This window comes from Melanaphis sacchari, unplaced genomic scaffold, assembly GCF_002803265.2.
Source record: "Melanaphis sacchari strain LSU unplaced genomic scaffold, SCAv2.0 Contig45_pilon_pilon, whole genome shotgun sequence".
Taxonomy (NCBI): Eukaryota; Metazoa; Arthropoda; class Insecta; order Hemiptera; family Aphididae; genus Melanaphis; species Melanaphis sacchari.
The window spans coordinates 2,417,416-2,437,597 of record NW_020271303.1 but is presented as its reverse complement, the minus strand read 5'-3'; the positions used below and the strand labels follow the sequence as shown (position 1 = coordinate 2,437,597).

General features: G+C 24.2%; 3 protein-coding genes across 5 annotated transcripts; 1 reads left to right on the top strand and 2 right to left on the bottom strand.

Moving 5' to 3' along the window:
- Window positions 1–28: 28 nt before the first annotated feature.
- Window positions 29–9,005, bottom strand: LOC112598185 (cytochrome b561-like). Of its 2 annotated transcripts, none has more exons than XM_025344578.1 (7): window positions 8,945–9,005; window positions 4,891–4,928; window positions 2,628–2,776; window positions 2,398–2,539; window positions 707–915; window positions 382–536; window positions 29–297 (listed from the first exon to the last, which is right to left on the bottom strand). In XM_025344578.1, exons 2-7 carry the CDS (start codon window positions 4,892–4,894, stop codon window positions 138–140), a joined length of 819 nt encoding a protein of 272 aa, XP_025200363.1. In that variant the 5' UTR covers window positions 4,895–4,928; window positions 8,945–9,005; the 3' UTR covers window positions 29–137. The 2 variants fall into 2 exon arrangements, with proteins under 2 accessions (XP_025200363.1, XP_025200364.1); XM_025344579.1 differs by having other exon boundaries at window positions 4,891–4,948; window positions 8,945–8,989.
- Window positions 9,006–13,128: 4,123 nt separating this feature from the next.
- LOC112598157 (cold shock domain-containing protein CG9705) lies at window positions 13,129–15,216 on the top strand. Its single transcript, XM_025344533.1, has 3 exons — window positions 13,129–13,582; window positions 14,534–14,656; window positions 14,721–15,216. Exons 1-3 carry the CDS (start codon window positions 13,455–13,457, stop codon window positions 14,875–14,877), a joined length of 408 nt encoding a protein of 135 aa, XP_025200318.1. The 5' UTR covers window positions 13,129–13,454; the 3' UTR covers window positions 14,878–15,216.
- A 1,943-nt stretch (window positions 15,217–17,159) lies between these two features.
- On the bottom strand, window positions 17,160–20,054 carry LOC112598198 (dynein light chain 4, axonemal). Of its 2 annotated transcripts, none has more exons than XM_025344592.1 (3): window positions 19,870–20,054; window positions 19,042–19,125; window positions 17,160–17,400 (listed from the first exon to the last, which is right to left on the bottom strand). In XM_025344592.1, exons 1-3 carry the CDS (start codon window positions 19,936–19,938, stop codon window positions 17,239–17,241), a joined length of 315 nt encoding a protein of 104 aa, XP_025200377.1. In that variant the 5' UTR covers window positions 19,939–20,054; the 3' UTR covers window positions 17,160–17,238. The 2 variants fall into 2 exon arrangements, with proteins under 2 accessions (XP_025200377.1, XP_025200378.1); XM_025344593.1 differs by having other exon boundaries at window positions 19,042–19,122.
- Window positions 20,055–20,182: the final 128 nt, after the last annotated feature.

The window sequence follows — 20,182 nt, the reverse complement described above, 5'->3', positions numbered from 1 at the left end:
TCTGCATTCATATAAACAAAATCAAACATTCGATAATTTATGACATATTGTCATTGTTAGGTTTTATTTTTTTATTTTTTGGACGAGTGTATGCTCATTAAAATTAATTAAATAAAAAATCACAAATTAAAATAATTTTAAGCACCATTATGTGTCACTCCGTCATCTGGTTTATAAGATCTTTTATATTCTGGTTTAATTAATATATATACGACCAATGCACCATAAACAATAAATACTATCCCTACACAATTTAAAAACAGTCCTTCCGTCGGCATATACTCATGCTGTTGGTTCCTATAATAAAAAAAATTATTTTTGTATTAAATTAATATTTACAACTTCCTAAGCATAGTTTTTAATAGTGTATTAGTTACATACAACGCAAACATGATTTTTTCACTAAATCCCAGCACTGAAGTTACAATAGATAATGCAAACGTTAATATACCAAATATTATGTGATAAGGCATAACGACTTTTTTATATTTCATCGCTATTTCAGGATAGAGAAATGATATAAATCCACTTGTGTACTATAAAATATATTAAATTAATACACAATATGTTAAATTTTATAAAATTAAGAATATTTTATTTAATAATATGTGTGCTATGTGCCTTTTTAATCTATTTACAGTTGAGTATATTTTTTTTTTTTTTTATTTTTTTTTAACAAAAAGAGAGTAGTTTTCTATCAACATACCTGGAATAGAAACATTATAACAGTAATAATTCCCAACCAACTGTGCAAACTGTAAAATTTTGGAATAGGTGGATTAGCAATCAAATTTGAATTTAATCCAGTCCATAAACCAAGTACCCCAAAGATGATAATACAGCTATGAATTGTTGCATGCTGCATTTTTAATTTCTGTTTTGTAGTTTTTCGAAAATTTCTGAAATGAAGAATAGCTAAACAAAAAATACATAATATGTTATTTAGTTTGTATAAGTTATTATATAATATTCTATTTTAACCTAAAGGAACTGAAGTTGTTTTTAAAAGTTCCATTTTTATTCATGGCGTGACATGTTTTATACATAAGAAAATAAATAAAATAATTCTAATAGCATTTTAACTATAAAATTTAAAAAAAAAGTTTCTAGTAACTAGCTTTACTGTAACCATGTACCTAATACGTTTCAAGTATATTTCAAGTATACATCATCATTAAGTAAGTCATTATTACAGTGATTCATTATGGATGTATTAAAATTGGATTCAACGATAAATCAATGTAAACGAAAAATAATTTTGAACAGAGACAATATGTTCGCTAATTTTTGAAAAATTTTTATAACATATTAATATAAACATCGATTGATTTATTTTTTTATTAGTTATAAGGAAAGTTAAAAAAATTTTACTCAAACTATTGTACATTTATTAATATTACCATATTATATCTATTGTTGTTATTAACTTTTAAATTAATATATACATGCTGAAAAATAAATTCATCGCGTAAATAGCTAGAAATTGGTCAAAATATTTTAAAATTTAATCAAGTACAGACAAATATAGTATAATAATTGTATACGTACCTAATGGTGAGAAGTTTCAATTTCATTTATTTATGTATTTTTTTAATTCTAATCAAACAACTACAATAGTTAAATGAAAATGTTTTATTATATTTTTTATTTAAATATTGAGTATATATAAAAAAATTAATTGTGTTTAAGTATTTTTTTGATATTTTTAAATTCTTTTGAAGAACAACTTCTAAAGAATCTTGTTATAAACTGTTTAGCCTTAAGAATCAAATTGAAAATTTTATAAACATTAACTATCAATTATTAAATATTTCATTAAATTTTAAATATTGAATAATTTTAACAGGTTGTTAACATTTTAACTAAAAATGCTAAAAAAAAAATAAATTTTGTCAAATTTTGTTGAAATTTGTATGAGTACAACATATCAAGTAGTTTACGTTTTATTAAAAAAGTTATGAGAATATTTTACTTTCGACTTCTTAAAAGGTATCAATAAGGCCAAATTTGTTACTTGTAAAAATCACCTTTAATCTTGAAAATTGGAGCATTTTTTTTGATTTAATCTGTTATTATATAATTATCATTATAAGACCAACACATTCATCAGTTCGCTCAACATTTTAAATGTTTACATCAGGACATTAAATTATGAATCATAACATATAGATCATACTTTTAACTGCCATATAAATACATAATTATAAATTATAAATTACTATTCTTATTAATGCTATAAAATTTAAAAAAATTAAGAATTTAATATAATTTGTAATATTTTATCATATTCTGTTAAATTATAACGAATGCATCATTTTTAAATTTAATTTGATAATGTATTTATAACCTCTTTATATCATATTAATATTTATTTAAAGGCTTAAAATAAATCCTTACAATTCGCAAATAAATAAACAAACGTGATTGTCATTAATAAAGGGTGCCAGTTACATATTTGTATTATTTCGCTAAAACCAAAACCAGTACGATAAATTTGAAGCCATAAAAAGACAGATAATATAAGTATTATTCCAATTAACTGAAATCAAAAAATATATATATTTATTTTAAAATTTAATGTCTTCGACTTGAACATATTTCATTAATAATTTAAAAAAAATAAATACCTGAAATACTTTATAAATTGACAAATAGCCAGGAATCTGATCGTCATTTTTAAGTTCTATATTTTGACTACTCTGTTTATTTGAAACACAATTATTATTGTTCGATCTTGGCATTTTTTGGTTGTTATCGTTTTCTAATTCCACTGTAACTGCAATAGAAATAAAAACTAATTACGTGTAATTATCAAAATTAATTTATTATAATCATTACTTAATACTTTAACAATTTAATTTGTGTATTAAGCTACCACAATGATCAAGTTGGTGAGTGATGACTATAATACAGTGAGACTTCTCTAAATGAACACCTCTTAATAATGAGACAAAAGGAACTTCGTAAAAAGTAAAGGCTTTAAAATAGATTTTGTGTGTTGCAAATGTTTCTGCTAGATTCGTACTAAAAATTTGCTCATTAGCAGTCCTCTCATACAGTAAAAATCTGTATAAATCGCTGGAGATTTAGATTAACTATTTTTAAAGCATCTAACGTTCTATAAATTGAGAAATTTCGCATACGTCATAACATTATTTATAAAGCTAGGGAAAATAGATTCGTTGACGTTGACATTTTGGACGATTGAAAAAATAAATTAGTTAAAATATGTGAAAGATTATTCTAAATAATATTTACAATCTAAACAAAACCGGTTTGTTTGTCTGGGCTTTACCCGGTAAAACAATGTGTCTCTAAGGTGAGAACTGCCATGGCGGAAAAATAAGTAAAGGACGAATTGCACATTACTTATTTTTTCTATAGAACATGATTTTGAAATACCTTTGGTGATTGAAAAGGCACTAAAACCCGCCGCAGCGTTTTAAGAACATTATCGCTAACGATATTGGAGTATCGTGGAAGGTTAATAGTAAAGCTTGGATGATACAAGAATTAAAGTAACTAGACTTTAGCTTGACCTCAGAGTTATATACAATTTCAAAACTCACTACCACATTATAGTTTTTTAAATCATGAAATTTTATTCATGGTAAACAAAAATATAGAAAAACTAAACGTAACGGTTCTTGATACAGTTCTGTAAACTACCACAGTTATCAAAAAAATTAACAAGAAAACAATCACTAATTTTTACTTAAAAGCCAAGTTTTAGAGGTGATCTGAATAGTGAGTCGTTAGAACTAGCTTCAAGAATATATCCAATGAAAGCACAGTATTATTCTTAAATAGATGAATGCTTATAAACCGAATACTTATCATTGAATATTGAAGACATTTTAAACGGGTCTAGAATCTTTTAAAATTAAGAACATAATATAAAACAAGATATAAAATTATAATAATATTGGCAAAGCGAAAATGACACCCAAAAAAACATCGCAGTTATCAAATCAGCTGAAGACGTTTTGTCACAATACATGTGATACAGTTTCATTGTTATTAGTTAGTCAACTCTAGTCTAATTTCAAGCAATTTCCATACAAGGAAAAAAATAAACAAAAATTTCAGTTTTTTTTAATAATAATATGTTTTTTTTAAGTCAGTTAAACTTAGATTTTTATTTTTATTCATTTTTCCCAATAGCGAACATCTTTCGAAATCAGACAACTTTAATGGTCCCGTGAATATCCGCTATGTATAGAGGTCTCACTACTCTCACTGTAACATGATAGTTTATTTAAACGTATTAGTATGAAAATGTTCCATGATACGTGATAGTTTTTTAGATCAATCAATGTCAATGTACCTAAAAAATGTATTAATATAAAGTAATGTATAATGTATTAACTTATATTAATTAAGCATTCAAATGTGTAATAAAATATTAAAGTATTTCATTGATGCATTTTCATTTAATTTATTTGTCTGTTTTAAAAATAATTATCTAGTAATAAGTAAATTTACTAAAAAATAAAATTCACACTAAAATACAACATTATGAAAATACTTAAAGATTAAACTAATTAAATTATTACACATAATACACGAGTAAACGAGAGATTACGGGAAATTGACATTGTACACCGGAAAATATTGCCAAGTAAATATGATTATCGTACTTTGAATGAAAATATACCCTGCTGAAGTGCATCTCTATTTACTTATGAATAACATAGATGTGTAAATAAGACAATAATTGTTTTAAAAGTTTTTACAGAGAATAAAGTACCTACGACTTACATACATTTAAGTAATATTTTATCATTAATGAATAATGATAATGATAAATAATTATTACTATAAATATTAATATATAATACTAGTATTACTACAAATATTATACTAGATACAATAAAATGTCATACATACCCATTTTTAATATCCAATATCGTAAATAATTTCAGCACCTAAAATACATTGCAAATATCTAGTAAATGTTAAGATTTTCAAATTATAATATTATTACCAAATTATTATCATTAATAAATATATATGTAGTTTTACGATGTTCTGCATTAATTACATTTAATACCATTCTCTATAGTATAATATACACTACACAAATTCACGATAAATGTTTTAAAGTAAATCACACGTTTCGCCACGACCGTGTCCGTTTTGTATTTAAAAACAACTAAGCCAATACTGCATTTAATACGAGTATTGACCTATATTAATGTCTGTAAGTACATATAAAGATATCGTAACATCTGGAATTATCGGAATATCGAAATATAAAATTTTCACATAATACTGTTTTATTTTAATCTGTGAAATACTAAAAATAATAATTGTATTTTTTCTAGTAAAATTTGTAATAAATAATAATATAAGCTACAATCATACATATTATATTATTGATTAATAAATTATACACTTTACTGGACCAAAATTGTTTGCACTATTCAATATCTCTAATAAAATAGATTTCAGTTACATAATGACTAACATATGTTACAACATCTAATACATTATTTAAACAATATAACCGTAAATATATAAAATCTATATTTGCAATATGTATAATTTTTTTTTTTTATATTTAACGTTTCATTACTAATAAACATTTATTTATTTTCTTTCTAGATAAATCAATCAATAGTGTTCTAAATGAGTGTGTAAAAACTAGTAAGAATTAAATTATAAGACGTTATTAATCGTCATTAAGTATATTTTAAGATGGAGATTAACTTAGGTATATCATTTTAAAAATTACATTTTTGTGAATAGTGACATTAGTGACATAGTGTCACTGGTGTCTGGTATAAGCCGATGATAATGAACATAAAAAACAACACGTTTTGTTATCTAACTAAACTACTGCACAGAGTGATTATAAAAACATATTCACTTTAATTGTTTTTTCTTTAGTTATAAATTTATTTTATTCGTTAAATGTATTAATTTGATACACTAGATACCTGATTTAAATTTTGAATGAGTATTTTTTCAATAATTAAAACCTTTAAACTAAAATAATCAGTCTTTAAAAATATTTTTACAAAAATATAAAATATATATAATATTATATCTAATATTTATTATACTTTGAATATTTTTACAAATTATAAATGTTGATACATAATTAGTCAATATTAATAATTAAAAATTTCAAATTAAGTACTATAGTCCTATATCTACCAAACCCTTTATCATAGACCTATATTTTCTTGAATGCACAAAATAACTTAAAATCTTGAAAAGGAAGAAGTACTCGTTTGAAAAATAAAAGTTTGTATCTCTACAAGTCACCACCTTTATGAAGTACAGAAAATTTCAAGAATTTTAAAATATATAATAGTCTATAACAGTGTTTCTCAACCTATAGGTCGCAATTAGCAATGTTCGTAAACTAATAAGAAAATTATCTTGATTATATATGTTTAAAATAAATTTATGTAAATAAATAAAAATAATTTTAGCCGCAAATAAATAAATGCTTAAGTTAAATTTTATTTGATACCTCTACATATAATAATAATATAAAAGTTAACTAGTATTATAAAATGTAGGAAATATATTTCATAATAAATATCAATATATTTTTAGTGACGTATGTGTTATTTTATTACAATTATGGAAAATGTATTGCCTTATCGGTAAATATGCTAATAATTTTCACTGCTGTGTTGGTCGATTGTCTATAAAATTCAGCGATGATCCGTACATCGAAACTACGAAAGCATTCAGGTACGTATAAATGAAACATTTTAGTTTGCGATTAGACACTCATTTTTAAATAATCAAATTTTATTAATTAAGTTTTAATTTTTTAATTGATAAATGTATTATTTGTAAAACCACAGCCGATGGTACCAGCCAAGTAAATCCATCTAGCAATTAGAAAAAAAAAAAATTAACACTACCAAATAATCGAAATACAGTATATATTTTATTACATTTAGGTTTTAAAATTATGATATTTATGAAAAATGTATTTTATTTATAAAATATTTAACTTTTTCATCCATTATAAAAAAAAAAAAATCGTTTCATTGTTTTTTTAAAAAAAAAGTTATTATTTACAAAATATAAGTAAAACAAGAGATTAGAAAATATTGATATGTTTTTTCACATAACGAGTTTCTAGGATAAGACAAGTCAGTGAATATCACTGATATTAAAACAATTATATCATTCAATTTAAATCAAATATGAATTGCATTGAATAGTTATTTTCTAAAAGATATTTATGACGATTGTCAATGAACTAAAAATCCTTTCAATAATTTCTATTGAAGAATTTAATTTCATTAAGCTTCTTGAAACTTGGATTATAAAACTTTTTTATGATAACATCTATAAAAGTAAATTTTAAAATAAAACTATTGTAGATTTTTGGTGTTTCATAAACAATAAATATTCAAAACTTTCAATAAATGTGATAAAAAAAAAAAACTATTTATGCGAAAAAAGATTTTCTACCCCATGATCAATATTAAAACAAAACAAAGAAGTAGATTAGATGTCAAACATAATAACATGCGCATCAACTTATCTGAAATTGTACATATCCCAGTGAGAAATATTATGCAACAATATTTAGAATCAGCAGTCACACAAAATCTAAAACCAAAAATACCTTTAATTTTTTTACTATATATCAATTCCAATTTTTCATATTTTTATATTTAATTTTTATTTCTAGCATACTTCATATATTTCACTTAAATATTTTTATTTAAAAGTAATTTTAATATTAAACAATATTGCATAATATTTATTATTCAGTACTGTATTATATTTTAGTGGAAAGTCACGTACTCAACAAACAGTAAAAGTTGGGAAACACTGATCCAAAAGTATACTTTGGAAGTTCCATAAATTAGATAACTTCAATAGAGATTACAAAATAAAAAGTGAATAAGTATGTTTGGTGATCATTCTGTACATTATTATTAATATATTTACGTACTTTTTCCTTATTTGACCCGGAAATCAAAATAATAACAACACGATTGCACTCTTAATAATATATTTAGATACTTTATTTTTGTATATACAACATAACATCATGCTAAAATTCATTACAATAATATATTTATATTAATAATAATACATTTAAAAAATAAATAAACAAATATATTAATGCATAATCGTGTTGTGATTTTTTGAATCAATATAGGAAAAATTGCAACAACCATGTACTATAGTCAGTTCTTGCCGTTCTTGGGATGTATTAATTAATTACTTTAAAACTAACATATAAGTAATAAATAATTTATATACTTATATAATTTCAAAGTTTAATTTATCTCGACACAGGGAAAGCAACCACGTACACTGAAACTTGAAACTTGTCGTTTGTATAAAAAAAAATATAAGTAGTCATATACTGAAACATAATACAAATAAACTTATCCGCTTAACATAAAACTCTATACGCATTTATTGTCATTATATTCATTTATTATAAATATTTAAGAATAATTTATACAAAAAATTTAGTCAATGCTGAATGCATCCTAATTCGGACTCGTAAGTAAATATCAGTTATCAGTATCAAAATAATAAAATATTAAACTAAAATAAAAATAAAATTTAAAAATATGTTCAGTTTACCTAAAACCTAACTAAATTGATTCTAAAGAGTGAAAACCCAACAAATGTTATAAATTTTCAAGTCCTAATTAGTATCTAAATTAAATATTTTTAAATAACCAAGAACTGAGTATTATTCAAAATACCAGTTTTACATAGTTTTTGAATTGATACATATTACAATAATAAAATTATGATTTATAAAAAATTAAATCATGTTGTTTATTTGTTTATAACACATAAACAAAAATTAAAAATACAAAACATTTAAATTAAATTACATAGACACTGGTACATTGTTTAGTAGAAAAATTTAAGTGGTGTATTTTTTAGAATTTAGTAAACTAAAATAACACAATTAATGAAAAATATAAATACTCACTAGAATATAATGAAGTAACAAGACCGTCGAATATTACCATAATTGCAGTCATCAACAATTAATTATAAATAAATGTATGCAATAAATTATTGAAAATATTTATACATATAAAAAGTTAGCAAAGAAGGGGACTTCAAACAATTTGTAGATAGATGTTCTAGGTACTTCAAAAAAATTGAAAAACATGATGTAAAAAAATCACAGTAGTTATTAGTGTATAATCACTTCAATACACACTGATTATATACTTTTTTACAAAACTCGATAAGATAGTACTATTTAAAAGAGTTATTACAAAGTTTGATATTATAACAATTATATTCACAATTTATATTTTTTAATGATTAATTAAAATTATATCTTCATGTATCTTTCTGTTTTAAACGTCTAATTACACTTATAAGTGCATAAAAACATCAATAGCCTATTATATATCTGATTATAATATTATAATATATATTTTATTCTTTTATTGATACGATTTATAAATAATCTATTGTTAAATTATTGTAAGTACTTGTACCAACATTGATACTTTCAACACATACACTCATTTTAGCCTCCCAAATATCATTAAACACAAATATTCAGTAATTGTGTATACAAGTACTGACCTTAATCGTGTGATCTGGTGTTCACTAGACTATAATTTTAAAACATTGATTCTATAAACTAAATTAAAGTATAAATATTTATGAGCTAATAATGCAAGTATTTATTAGTTTTATATTCTTAATGGAGTAGTTATTTATTAATTTATGTGTGTGTGTGTGTGTGTGTGATTTTTTGTAAAATATCATTAGGTCTTAGAAATCAAGGTATAATTCTTCAAACACATCATAAAGAAATTATTAATTTATTTTTAGTAAAACTCATACTTACGTCAACATTAAAAAAAAAAAAAAACTTAATTTGTTTATTAAAACATACCAAGCAAAAAGTTAAAATTTGCGAAAATTTGTAAATTATTTTGTTATTGAAAATTCATAAAATTTTGAATATTCTTAGGTAAGGTTATAAAATGAAATACAAAGTTCCTTGTAAGTTTTACTTAATCTTGTAATCAAACTTTAAATTGCGTCTTTTCGTGAAATTATTTTAGTTTTTTGATGTAATTTAAAACCATAGTTAAGTACTTGAAATTTTTTAGCAAATGTTTGATAAAAATTTAAAACATTTCACTTTTATTTGAATAAAATTATTATGTCAATATTCAATGTAACTCAAAAATATTTATACTAAATATAAGTTCTTTATTAGTATTCGGAATTGTTCATACTTTTTTTTAGTTTTTGGATCCTAATAATTTTTTTTATAAGCATTTTAAACTTGACAAAATTTGATAATATCACGAAGTTTTGAAAATTAATATTTGCTAAAATTATATACATTTATAAAGTTGGCCTAATCATTTGGCATAGGTAATGACTTAAAATCATCACATTTTAGAGTTAACCGTTTATGAGTAATATGAACAATAAGAATATAAATATATAAGCTTTAAGCAACCTATTAGTGTCACTAAAATCTAAAACTAATGCCATTCTTAAACAAACATGATTTTTTTCATCTAATCAATTTGGTTTTCATTCAAATATATTTACCATTAATCCTTTAACTAAAACTTCACATTTCACACATATATAAGGGGAATTGATCTTAATTTATTAATGATATACCTCAACTAGTAAGACTTAAGTTGCTCTGAATGATGATATAATAAATTGCTTTTCTGTCCTCAAGGTATAGTACTTCATCCGATTTTGTTTATTATTAACATCAACGGACTTTTAAATTTAAACCATAATGCAGATATACTATGTTGTACTGATGAAACTGTTGTTCTCAATAAAAGCCTAAATTATGTTGATTTATGCAAGGAAGCTAATTTTTGTTTAATGTCAGAAAATAATTGGTGCGATCATAATAATTTACAGTTAAATAATATTACAAATGCTTCATATCATAAAATAAATCCTGACTTTTCAGAATATGTAAACTCTTTTAATTATAAATATGTAAATTAATAATTATCCTTGTGTGTGTGTAGTGTGTACCTTTGTCCTTTGGAAAGAGTTTATTTCATCAAGTAGATATCTTGTTATACATTTATACTATGGATTAAAATGTATTGAATATATTTATTATTTAAATAATTTGATTAGAAAATTATTTTATAAATTCTGTTCACTCAAAGTAATGCTAGATTCTATAATTATTAGAATTATTTATTTAGCACTTGCACAGTCAGTTTTTTCTTATAGTCTCTAATATATAACTGCGCTTACTCCTCCCATATCAATATATTGTCTTAAACAATAAATTCCTTAATTAAATTAATTCTTAATAAATCTAGATTATAGTCTTCTAACTTAATTAATTGTAAGTTTTAGGTTTCTATTATTACTCAAACTTATGAATGACTTTTTTTATTATATAAGTGTAAAAATAATATTAATAAATGTATCAACCTTCTCATTATTATAATGCAAGAATTAAAAATAATTATAATTCGATAGTAGGTACCATTTAATAAATCTAATTTCGGAACGCTTAATTTAATAATTAAAGGAATTTCTTTACTTCCCATTTATAATATTAATTTAAATAATTTTGCTAATTTTAATAAACACAAGTATTAATTAGCAATATTTTTATTTCTTTTCGATGTGTAGGTACTTTATTTTATATTTAAGTCTTAACTTATAGGATTTTTTTCTTTTGTTTTCTTATAATCTTATTTTTAAAAAATCAATTTGACCGCCACAACATTTTTTGCTTATTGGTTGTGCTTGCAACGCATCTATTTTTATGATACTATTTAAATACATATGTATTGATGTTGTTATTATTGCTAAATAAATTTTATTATTAATTAAATAAATAAAATAAAAACTTAAAAAACGACACCAAATGACTGAGAAAATATTAATCGATTGGAACGTAGGTACCTAATTAAAATAATTACTTTCTGTTTTTATTAGTATGTAATCATTAGGGAAACCGTTCTATCCGGAGACTATGGGTACTTCCTATTAATATGATATACCAAAAAACTATCCCGCATGACCAATAATATATTTTTTTACAATAATTTTGATGTCTATTGGTAGTATTTAATCAATATAATGTAATAATAAATACAAGGTATAATATACTGCGTAACGTCTACTCGAATCAAAACCGAAATAAACGAAACAAAGGTGATTAGGTACCTAAGGCCGGTGCTAAACACGGCATATTCCGCGCGTTTTCCGACGAGTTCAAGATTCATTGTCTTATATCAAAGTAGCTATACACGATGGATGAAAACACCACGTTTTCATCCGCGGCGGGGAACGCCGGTCTACTTGCGTTTTGGCGGATGAATGCCGGAGTAATTAAAACGCAAACTCCTAATTTTACACTGTTTTAAATTAGAATGGGCTATACTGGTGACAGAAAACGTCGAACTTATACAATAATTTTATAATTTTTTAGATATTATACTAATATACGCATTAGAATACGGTCGACGGATACACCTTGTACATGTAACTGGTCCGTCGGAAAACGCCGTGTATAGCCCCGGCCTAATACCTGCTAATTATAATTTAAAATATTACTAGTAATACTATTATCGCATAATAAGAATAGACGTATGTGCGCATGTCATACGGAATATGCGCATTAGAATATAACAATAATACTTATTGGCACATCACAAAACGCAATTAATATACCAAATAGCCAATAAATACTAAATAAGTATTTACATAAATTATAATATCGTGGTTTGTAATTCAAATCAATTATTTCGTAAAAACGCAACGATTAATATTTTTAAGCATAAAACACACGGGTAAACGATGTTATAATGTAAGTATCTTATGAATTATGATTATTAGTTAGTACAATAATTATTTATTATAGGCTGAATAGCCAATAGGTATTTTTAACGATCACACTGTTGATGATAACTGTGGATGATAATATTATCAATTATATCGTTAATGATAGTTTAACACACATTGATAATAAAGAATATATATATATATAAATATATACTATCTATGATAACTCATTATTATTTAGTCTTCTTTTTTTTGGTTGTCGCTTACGTTGGCATTACTGAAATGCAAGACTTCATTTTTAGTTATCAATAATACAAAATAATAATAATGATATACCGCAAATTGTAATAGCGCGTAATAATGTTAAATTGTTAATGCAATATTATTATTATTATTATTATTATTATTCGTTGCGCATTGCACACTCCACATCGCGTTAAGCGTTTATCAAGTTACCACAAGTCTTATAAATTTACAATTTAATACTACTACAACAATACTGTTACTGTGTGTTTGGATGAGTAAAAGAGATTTTCACGCTACAAATTCGCACATAGTAATATCGTTCATTAATTGTTTATCGTCTCAACGTGGTATCAACTATCAATTGACAACGTGCACCATACACCGGTTCGTCGCGTCTAATTTTCTACGGACTACTGGAAAACCTGAACACCATGAGCGAATCATTCTCCAACGGTTGTGAACAGGAAACTTTAAAGTTCAACAACCACCTGTCACCGACCAAGAGTGGCATGCTCGCCCCAAGCCCAATAGTGACCAGACGAACAAGAACTGATTCAACGTGAGTAGAATTACAATTTTTTATGACATAGCCCAGCATTTCCCAAACTCTCGTTTAAGCCGTCCTGATAATTGATATTTTTCCCCTTTGAGACCCATCAAAATATTTTACATTTATCATTGTATAAAAAAAATGCAAAATAAAACACATTTGAATGTCCACATACATTTTTATAATACAATTGAAGTGTTAATTTGTAACAACAATATAATACTTATAATATAGTTAAACTAATTATAATAGTTGACTTCCATCAGTGAGAAGTGTGAAGTTGTTTATTTTTAACTTGGAACTTCAAGTAATTTGGAAAGGACGTTAATTTTATTCTTAAGTCTGATTCAATTTTCAACTGATTTTGGTATTTATTCTTCAGGAACACGATTGTTGAAAATCCTTTTTTACACTTACGAGTATAGGTCATAACAAAAGGCCAGAGAAATGTTATTGTTTGTTCTACTAAAACTGGGTACTCTTGACTTGATGAGAAGATAACCAAAAATGTATTAATGGCCGTTCTTAAATGTGTCTGAGTGAATTTATAGATACTTTATAGACGGGTTTTTATGAAGTCTAGTTAATAATCTTATTAATTATTATTTATGTTGTAAATACTTTGTAAATATTTTTACTAGAAAGTTAAAAAAATCAAACAAGATGATAATTAACAAAATTTAATATGAGAATTTTATTAATTCTGTGACTCGAAGTTATATTTTCAATGTGTCGCGACCCATTATTTGGAAAACGCTGACATAAACTATATGTTATGATATTATTAATTAAAGATGATGGCTGTTGTGTCACTGATCATTTGGCTGATGAAATGATTTTGTTAGTCGTTATACATTTTCTTAGTTGGCGATCGTGTTTAAGCAACACGGGTCATTTGCTTGATCCTAATGCACGTTTTATTACTAACCATATGTTTTCAATTTTCATTGTTGTGTATAGATCTGCTCTTGCTCTCAAGAATCCACAAATATCTGGGAAAGTTAAATACTTTTGTAAATCTAAAGGACATGGCTTTATCACCCCAGACAATGGTGGTCCAGATACATTTGTACATATATCAGAGTAAGAAATGTTATGGTTTTAATATTTATTTTGATTTGTTACTAATGACATGCTGTTTTTTTAGTATTGAAGGAGAATTTGTTCCGTTACCTGGAGATCAAGTACACTATCGCCTGTGCCCTATTCCTCCAAAACTAGAAAAGTTCCAAGCTGTTCATGTGGAAATTGTTAATTTAACACCTCAAGTACATTTAAAATGGGATGCTCCAGAAAACAATTAAATGCATCATGATAGTATAATGATAATTTTCACATAAATATGTCCATTAATGTGTGAAGTCTTGCAAATATCTAAATCTTCATTAAAACTGATACATTCCAATTGTTCATGTTCTATAATAAAACGAGGAGACTTAATCAGTTGTAATGATATTTTTTTTTTTTTTTTGATTTTAGCTAAGTGCCAAAATAAAATAATCCATCTAATTTATTCATAATTCTATAAGATATTTGCTTTTATAGTCCTTTAGGTAATATATCAATCTAGATTAATTATTCATTGTACATGTAATGTCAAATTTTGAAATGACAAAAATTTAATTAGTTCATTTTCAGATAAAAACTTATCCATTTTTATAACAGTTATTTTTTAATTAAATTATTTTATACAAATGTATTTTTATGTATGTATTTAAATCCATTACCAATTTATATCAGATGTTTATATACTTAAATTGTTTTTATAAATTATATTAAATGGTAAAAACTTATAAAAATAAAGTGACAAAAGTAAACTGTTATCAAATTAATTTTTGCCCAGTGGATTTAATATTTGTATCAGTTATATCATAATTAACATTTAGTTAGTTAATGCTGTGAACTAGAATCAAATAACAAAATTATGTGTGCTCATTAAAAAATAAATGACAAAATATAATATGTCTTTATAGTTTATTTTTTTTAAGTTAATTTTTATAATAAACAACAGTTATGTTTAAATTATCACTATATTGTAATAATATTAATTGGGGATGGATAAAATGATGCATTTTTTTTTTTTTATTATGCTATTTAATTTTTATTAAAAAATGTATCATGTTACCTAATACATATTAAGTATACTATTATTATATCAATTAACATATATATTATGTATTTAAAAACACTGTATGCAAAAATGTGAGTAGTTTATAATTTTCTTTTTAGTACAATATTTTTGATTGTTGAACTAAACATTTTTAAAACTAATGCCACATTGCTTATGTTAAATATAATTTAGTATTGCACTTAAATATTGTTGTTTGTATTCATTTTATCTACAAATGTACCCCAATAATAATTTTAATTTTAAAAGTTATCTAATCCTTTGCAATTATGTTTATCGAGTTAATTTTGAAAATTTTACTAACCTTTAATTTTCTAAATAAAAGTAATTTAATTTATATATTTATACATCACTTTAATAACTAATATTTTGGTAATTAGTTCATTTCCCATTATATACATGTATTTACTTTTGTTATAATTAATAGCTAAAAATTATTTTAATTTCTTGTAATTTTAAATGACCATAACTACTTTTATTATTTTTATAATTATTTCCGATATTGTGTAACTTCCTAATCAATGTCTATAGTTTGATTAAGTGATTTTTTAATCTTTCATAGTTGAATGTAATTGATTAAAAACTAATGTTTTATAAGTTAATACATTGAATTTTCAATTACCAATAAGATATATTATGCTATAGAATGTAGATAAAATGTTGATAATTGTATTAATATAATATCTCCAGTTATTTGTTGATGGTAAATTTGTTTTTTTTTTTCTGTCTATTACTATTGTTTTTATCAATATTAAAAATAAACTATAAGTTTGCTAAAGAAGCTAACATATTTCCATTTTTCATTAGTGGTGCATTGAGTGAATAATGAACATTCACTATTTATTGTTTTACTTTTGATAAAAAAAGGGAGGAGAGTTTAAAAATTATATTTTTTCCTCTTTCCCTAAACGGAAAGTCATTTAAAAAAAATGTTAAAAATATATTTTTAAATATATTAAAAACTGTTTTTTTGAGCAATGCATTGATTTGTAATTTCTTAAAAAGTAAAAAGTGTACTGAAAATTTTAAAATGTACAATTAGCTATTTATTGTCCGTGTTTATTGATATTAAGAAAAGGAACTATATCCGATAACGACTATGCCACTAGGTCATATCCTAGGTGTCGCTTAAGACAGAATATATAACCCTTCTAAATAAAATTTAAAAAATTGGTATACCTACATATAAATTTATTTTAATCACAATATCGTACAATCAAACTATACTCCAGACTGTTCACTTAGGTACCTACAAGATTTAAATATATAGTACACGTGTATTTTTGATGATTAGTGATTACAACCATTTACAATCAATAATATTTTACAAAATCATTTAACAATACCCAATTATTCATATTAATTATTTCACTGGTATGTTATTGATAGGTATTGTTGTAGATCCAATATTTCAATAAGGTAATGTAAAATGTTTAATAATATTATATATTACACGGTATTATAATTGTATAATAATTAAATAATATTCAATTGTATTATTATTGTTTTTAGAACAGCTTTAAATCTCATGTTGCGATCAAATTTTCCAGGCACAAATACCGAGATTGCCACCAAAAAACATGTACATCAACGTATTAGTCTGGTGCGTTATCTGTATGCCAAACGCTTCTCCGACCACCGCGTTCCATTGTGGGCCGTATTTCTTGTCGAGCATTTGTTTTACAGTTTTGGCCGCCGCCTGTCAAAGTCATGTCATTATTATATTTTTGATGGAATCATACACTTATACAGCGGTGGTGTAGATATAATTAAAGGGCTCTCCCTCTTAATTATTATTTGTTCAATTTATTCCAACATTATTCAATAAAACTCTGTACATCATTCTGTCGTAATAAATTGTATATAATAAAGCGACGACTGCTACAACCTTGAACCTATAGACAAGGAGATTAGTGATTACCCGCTCAATTATTTTTGAATTTTATAACTCACTGTGAGCTTATCCCCTCAACTTAAACTCAACCACAACTTGTCATCCATAATTTTCATTTTTTTTTTTTAATTTAGGATTTTTACAATCTATAAACATATAGATAATATATATGTTACAATAAGTATAAATTAAGTTTGAATGTTAATTATAAAAGATAAAATAAATTAGTTAGGTACATTTTATTGATTGAAGACTTAAAAGAAAAAGCAATGCAGGAATTTTGTGACATGAAGTAATCTATAATCGAAATGCTGTAAGATAGGTTTTTTTAATAATACCTAGTAGTTAATACCTACCTTTAAATCTTATTATATTTTTTAGAAATTACGATTTAGTTGAGTACCTATTTTAAAAATTATACTTACTAAAAACTTTTAAGGCAAATAATATTATTAGTAGGACTAGGATTTATTAAAGGCAAATATCTTTTTTTATTTTGATTACTATAGAAAAATAATTCTTGTTTAAAAATTGTTTTAATTTAATTTCTAAGGAATGAGTTAACATTATTTCTGTCTTTTTTACCTATGAATCTTTTTTGAAGGGTATTTTTTGAAGAGTATTTAATTATCAACTGACCATAATAGTTTTAGGTATACATGTTTATGATTATGATATGAATCGTTAAAAGCTTGCGAAAAGGCTTAGATTTTATTTTTAAAACTACTTTTAATAGATGCTTTATTATTACTCTTAGACACAGCGATAAAGTTAATTTATTAAGCGATTATTAAAGTACTTACACTACCTATGGATTAAAATGTTTACTTCATTAGTAAATTCAAAATTGTTTTTTGATAAATATTTTTTCTGACTTTTTTACATTTTAAGAACATTTTAACTGTTTATATTTTCATAAAATCTAAACCCTACTTAAAAGGTATCAAATATCAATATAAAAATAGAAAAAAAATAGATTTATAACTTTATAAGTATTAATTGTGCATACTTTTAAATAAAATTAAATAACAAACCCTTTTTTTTATATCAGGGTGAAAAAATTAAATAAATACCTAAATAGATAGTAATAATAATAAATAAATTAGGTAAATTTTTTCCATATTCTTTAACATTATACGTAGTGTTTAGTAGTGATAACTAACTAGACAGGTAGGTATTATTAAAAACATATCAACCAATTAATTAAAATAACGTAGGTATCTATTGGCTATTTCAAATCTCATGAGTAGGTATGTCCACTGGAACCTTTACCTATATATAAATATTTTTTTCTTAGATGGAATGAATAAGAATATAATATTGTATTTAGTTATAAATCTAATATCTAGGTATAAACACCAAAGTGTACAAATGTAAAAAGTTAAAAATATTCAAAGATATTCTAAATTCCTTTATGAATTAAATTAACAAATTGATTAATCTTACAAAGTAATCTGTTCCAAATTTTTCACAGGCTGTTATTATAACTTCAACTGTTTCAGCTTTCATTTCTTCTGACATATCACACTGCTGACAATGAACAATATTATTTTATTTTTAAAATATAAATTATTCGTATTAAGTGTAGGTATACATGTAAAAAAAAATAGTAAGTTTAGTAGATTTTTGAATTTTCAAACTCTTAATGCATTATATTTATTTTTTGTTTAATGGTCGGTATCAAAAACAAAATTAGCAAAATTAATATAATATATACATTTAGTAATAATTTTAGTCAATACCAAATTATAATATTTATATGGGTAGGTACCTATTCAATAATTAATGGTAATAAAATTATTTAAGTATTGCCAGTATGGGTATGTATATCCAAATAATTGTCGCCAATGCACACATGATCCATTCAAATACTAAAATACAAAATTAGCGGGATTTCAGAAAATTTTAATTTAGCCGACACAAGTTTTGTAACATGAACATGGATTACTCTATTTCTGTTTGTTTTAATTGGCATTATGAGGAGAGATCTAAGTGAGATACCCAAATTTTTTGTTTTCTGTGAATTTATTAGATAGGTAAACAATAATCATGTATTAAAATTATAATTTGTTGTAAAAGTCTAAAACGTTGTATACCAGTATACCACATACCAACCAACGGCATTTGCATATCAGACTTATGAGAGATACTAGTTAAGACTCGCATACATAATTGTCAGCACCTTCTCCAACTAAAATCCTGGTTAGGCAATTCATCTATATTCTATAGGTATATTTCAATTTCAAGCATAATTTTAGGTGTGGGTAAACTCACTTGCACCAGTGGATAGGTGTGAACGATTTTCTTGTTTTCATCTTCTTTAGTGTCTGCAAACTCTTCCATGGTCTATACACTAATATTGTTTAAGTATAAATAATATACTAATTATTTTATATTACAATATTTTTTAACTACAAAATCTCCAATAGCTACAACGAAAACAATGACTGTACAACCTCGTTCAGTCGTAAAAGGGTGTTTATTGGACTATTGATTCTATTAGTAGTCTACGTGTGTTGCTATGGATAAACATCGACGTTACACTCGTTATAGCGTAAAATTATATATATTACAGCTGGTTTCATTG

Bases quoted from the DNA above. Each gene is read 5' to 3' on its own strand.
- LOC112598185 (XM_025344578.1), bottom strand. The intron at 2,540-2,627 runs GTATTTATTTTT...TTTTGATTTCAG, and splicing joins CAATTTATAAAGTATTTCAG to TTAATTGGAATAATACTTAT. The intron at 298-381 runs GTATGTAACTAA...TTTTTATTATAG, and splicing joins GAAAAAATCATGTTTGCGTT to GAACCAACAGCATGAGTATA.
- LOC112598157 (XM_025344533.1), top strand. From the start codon at position 13,455: ATGAGCGAATCATTCTCCAACGGTTGTGAACAGGAAACTTTAAAGTTC. The intron at 13,583-14,533 runs GTGAGTAGAATT...TGTTGTGTATAG, and splicing joins CGAACAAGAACTGATTCAAC to ATCTGCTCTTGCTCTCAAGA. The intron at 14,657-14,720 runs GTAAGAAATGTT...CTGTTTTTTTAG, and splicing joins ACATTTGTACATATATCAGA to TATTGAAGGAGAATTTGTTC.
- LOC112598198 (XM_025344592.1), bottom strand. From the start codon at position 19,938: ATGGAAGAGTTTGCAGACACTAAAGAAGATGAAAACAAGAAAATCGTT. The intron at 19,126-19,869 runs GTGAGTTTACCC...GTTCATTGTCAG, and splicing joins ACACCTATCCACTGGTGCAA to CAGTGTGATATGTCAGAAGA. The intron at 17,401-19,041 runs GTAAGATTAATC...TGACTTTGACAG, and splicing joins AATTTGGAACAGATTACTTT to GCGGCGGCCAAAACTGTAAA.